At 36.9% G+C, this 4524-nt stretch overlaps 1 protein-coding gene across 1 annotated transcript; it reads left to right on the top strand.

The window, feature by feature from the left end:
* Window positions 1-949: 949 nt before the first annotated feature.
* KCS3 (3-ketoacyl-CoA synthase 3) lies at window positions 950-2835 on the top strand. Its single transcript, XM_028054001.2, has one exon. The coding sequence runs from the start codon at window positions 1039-1041 to the stop codon at window positions 2446-2448; it is 1410 nt and encodes a 469-aa protein (XP_027909802.2). The 5' UTR covers window positions 950-1038; the 3' UTR covers window positions 2449-2835.
* The last annotated feature ends 1689 nt before the right edge of the window (window positions 2836-4524 follow it).

The raw sequence follows: 4524 nt of genomic DNA, 5'->3' as shown, positions 1-4524 counted from the left end.
ATTGTTCCAATTTTAGAGAAGTGGACTGGGACTGTGACCATTGTTAACTCTTAAAAAGTTAGACATTCTCAGTAGAAAAGCACATGCTCTGACTCATTACAACAAGGGTTGACTGTTTTTCTCATTACTCTTTTAAGTCATCCATAAATAATCTTCACTTTTCTTTATCCCATTAAATACATATTCTCATCCTACTTACAAAAATTTTCACAAAGAAACTTGAACATAAAAGACGGTGAACAACTTTCTCTTAAAAAGTATATAATAAATATACTTTTTTATAATACGAAATTATTTCAATCCCAATTCCGTCGAATAATATCGTGGAAAATCTATTACTATGTATTCGAGATATTATCTGCTTTGAAATCAGATTTAGTCATGATTTTATCTTTAAAAAATAATTCAATAAATGAAAGGAAGAATTGTTGGAAATCTGATATCCACTAGAAACAAGACAATTTCATAATAATAAATGAGGTGCAAACCTCATTTTACAAACCGATTTTATGGGATTGAGTTAGATTTTAAACCCACCCACTATTTTTTTGTTCAACGTACAAGATGAATATACCTCGACGTGAGGAGGTGTTTTATAATATATAAGTGATTTGCAAACTTCACTCTATAAACCAGTTTTGTGTTGAATTAAACTTTAAACCCACTTCTAACATGGATAAATATATAAATCGTCTTAAGCCTAAGTGATATGATTAAAAAAAACATTTAGTTAAAGACATTTAACTAATTCAAACATAAATACTATAATTCAAATACTATAATTAAAAAAAACATTTAGTTACTTAGAAGATTTATAGAAATGGTGTTTGTAAATATTAGAGTGAGTTGTTGGGGGTTGAGACACTGACATGACATGGTGTCTTAGGTCTTTCTTCACATGCCCATTGCCCAACACATTCACCCACTCCACCCCCTTCTTATAAAACATCCACACCCTTCTAATTTTTAATCCACCATAATTCTCTTCTTCTTTCTCTCTCTGAAACACGGTACACAACAAAAAAAAAACACTCTCTCATGGAGTTGCTCTATCTACTATACCTGATTCCAACGTTGTACTCATGTTTCCTCATATGGAAAATGTTGGAGGAGAGACGCGAGAGAGAGTGTTACATCTTGAACTACCAATGCTACAAGCCCCCCAACGACCGAATGCTGGACACCGAGTTCTGTGGGAAACTCATCAAACGCTGCGAAAACCTGGGACCCAACGAGTACCGTTTTCTGTTGAAGGCCATCGTCAGCTCCGGCATCGGCGAACAGACTTACGCGCCAAGAAACATCTTCGAGGGCAGAGAGGGAGCGCCCACATTGCGCGACGGCATCGAAGAGATGGAAGAGTTCTTCAGCGACGCCATCGGGAAGCTTCTGGCGAAATCGAAAGTCTCCCCCTCCGAGATCGACGTCCTCGTCGTCAACATCTCCATGCTCGCCGCCGTCCCGTCGCTCTCCTCGCGCATCATCAACCGCTACAAGCTCCGCCACGACGTGAAGGTGTACAACCTCACCGGCATGGGTTGCAGCGCCAGCCTCATCTCCATGGACATTGTGAAGAACATCTTCAAGACGCAGAGGAACAAGCTGGCGTTGCTGATCACCTCGGAGTCCCTCAGCCCCAACTGGTACACCGGCAACGACAGATCCATGATCCTCGCCAACTGCCTGTTCCGCATCGGCGGCTGCGCGGTTCTCCTGACCAACAAACGCTCCTTGAAGGACCGAGCCATGCTGCGGTTGAAGTGCCTGGTGAGGACGCACCACGGTGCCAGAGAAGAGGCTTACGGTTGTTGTATTCAGCGCGAAGACGACCAGGGGAAGCTAGGGTTTCACCTCGGGAAGAATCTCCCCAAAGCTGCCACCCGAGCCTTCGTCGATAATCTTCGAGTCATGGCACCCAAGATATTACCCGTGCGCGAGTTGCTCAGGTTTCTGTTCGTGTCGCTGATAAAAAAAGTCAACAAGAACAACACCCCGAAGTCTGCGAGCACCGGAGCTACAAAATCTCCGTTGAACTTCCGAACAGGGGTGGATCATTTCTGCTTGCATACCGGGGGAAAAGCCGTGATCGACGGCATTGGGCTGAGCTTGGATCTGAGCGAGTACGACCTTGAACCGGCGAGGATGACGCTGCACCGGTTCGGGAACACGTCGGCGAGTAGCCTGTGGTACGTGTTGTCGTACATGGAAGCGAAAAAGAGGTTGAAGAAGGGTGACACGGTGTTCATGATAAGCTTTGGTGCAGGCTTTAAATGCAACAGCTGTTTGTGGGAGGTGATGAAGGACCTGGGTGACCCAAATGTGTGGGACGATTGCATTGATGACTACCCTCCGGAGTCACTGGACAACCCCTTCATGAGGACCTATGGTTGGATCAACGAGGTTGAAGACCCCTACACTTACGAAAATATCCCTGATTTTCTCAAGTGATTAAGGAAACAAAAATTAACAGCGCAAGAAGAAGAAGAAGAAGAAGAAGAAGGGACCCTCTTCCTTCTCCTTACAGGTGCATTCATGTAATTGTGCATTCAATTTTTCTGTAAACTATACACTTATTATTGTTGAACCCAGGCCTCTAGGGTTCATTACCCAATAACGTGTGCTGCTTCTAACACCGCTCAAGAAGTTAGCCACACTGTCAGAAGGGTACTATGCTTCTTTTTTTTTTTTTTCTTTCTTTTAATTACTTTTACTTTGGTTTGCATTATTTGTTTAAAATGTGTTATAATAACCCGTTTCTTTTTTTCTTTCACAGAAAATGTAAGAGGTTAATTTTGTTAGCTCTTTGTTAATTAATTAGATTGTGCGTTTTATCTATTTGCATTGTTCAGTTCTCTTCTTTCTGCCAAATAATGGTCAACACTATGAATTGAATATGTCGCAAAACATTCATATGGTGTATAGTGTTTTCACAGACGAATTTAATTGTACCAGCAGAGGTTTAAAAGCAGTGGTTGCAAACGGTAGAAAGAAAGAAAGAAAAAAATGGATTTTGCTTATTTTTTGTACACAGAAGATTTGCAGAAAGTCCAGAAAGTAAACGGTTGATAAGGGTGTTTGAGGTGTGGGGTCTTCTATTAATGGGGTCGCTCTTTCTTCCTGTATCATGGTTAATGGATAAGACAAAATGACTATATGATAATAGCGTAGTACAGAAACAAGATCTTAAGTTACTTCAAAAACAAAAAACGTACAAATAAATATACTTTCAATTTTCTAAATAAATAAAACAATGCTTATTATTTGTATCCAACTATTACATCCGTTGTGTTTTAGACCGATATAACGCACAATTTAGTGACAACCCATTTAATAAACAACTGATATACTACATTTTACTGTAATATAGATTTAAATAATAACTCGTATAATATAATATACGAGATCGTTTTAGCAGGAAGTGATTTAGTATTGTACCGTTTGTGTTTGGTTTAGATTCTTAATCCATCTAAGTTTTTGGATGGATAACTTAAACATGAGGACAGTGATATTTTAACTACTAAATTTTGACAATATTTATTTTATAATAGAGGTGTCATTTTTTAGGTGGTTTTGAAATATTGAGAATAAAAAAATAAAAAAAAATAGAAAACCACTTAAAAGATGACACATAAGATTATAAGAGAAAGTTGTCAAAATTTAATACTCCAAAAATCATTTTTCTAAATATAAACATGGAGAGAAAAAATAAAAAGAAAATGATTTTTTAACAACTAAATTTTGACAACTTTCTCCTACCACTTTAGATAACATATTCTAAATAATTTTCAATTTTTTCATTTAAAAACTCGAAACAATAATTATTCCATCTAAGTTTTCGGCTAGATAGCTTAGCCAATAGAATGTTGCACAAGACATGGAAACAACCCGGTTGTTAGAGCACAATGTGGTCAAAGATATATAAATTGTAATGCAAACTTTAAATTACATTTTGATAATTATACACCATTTCACAATCAATTTGAGACAGCTTTTTAACAGTAAAAAAATGCTTGAAAATAAGTTATGAACGAAGAAAAAGTACTATAATCATCAAAATCTTTAATAAATAATAATTTAGCAAATAAAAAAGAAAAAGAAAAATCATCAAAAACAACAGTTGTTGAGAGCACATGGTTTATGTTATGAATTGCCTTTTATCCACACACACAATAAATTGGAATATAAAACATTGATATATGGAAAACCCTCTGTGGGGCTATTTTCTGCAGCAAAAATTAACCTCAATAATAGACCTGTAATAATTTCTAGCACCATCCATCTCATAATTAATTTACTGTCAAAATTCAAACCCACAACTACAAGTGTTACGCTTTTAATTTTTTCAGAAACACCATCGCTTCATCAAGTTTCAACCGTTTTAATTCACTTCATCAAACTACTATATATGCTCATGAAGACAGTTTATTATATATGTGTGTTATATTTAAAAAATAAATAATAGTAATAATAGTATAGTTATTTGGGTTAAATATGTTTTTGTCAATCAAGTTTAAGTGAAATTTG

The sequence above is a fragment of the Vigna unguiculata genome, chromosome 11, assembly GCF_037176805.1.
Source record: "Vigna unguiculata cultivar grain cowpea cultivar isolate G323 ecotype 2 chromosome 11, ASM3717680v1, whole genome shotgun sequence".
NCBI classification, from domain to species: Eukaryota; Viridiplantae; Streptophyta; class Magnoliopsida; order Fabales; family Fabaceae; genus Vigna; species Vigna unguiculata.
This window is presented reverse-complemented; position numbering and strand designations above follow the sequence as displayed.

What these genes read in the sequence shown, in the direction of transcription:
- KCS3 (XM_028054001.2), top strand. Translation starts at nt 1,039, where the DNA reads ATGGAGTTGCTCTATCTACTATACCTGATTCCAACGTTGTACTCATGT.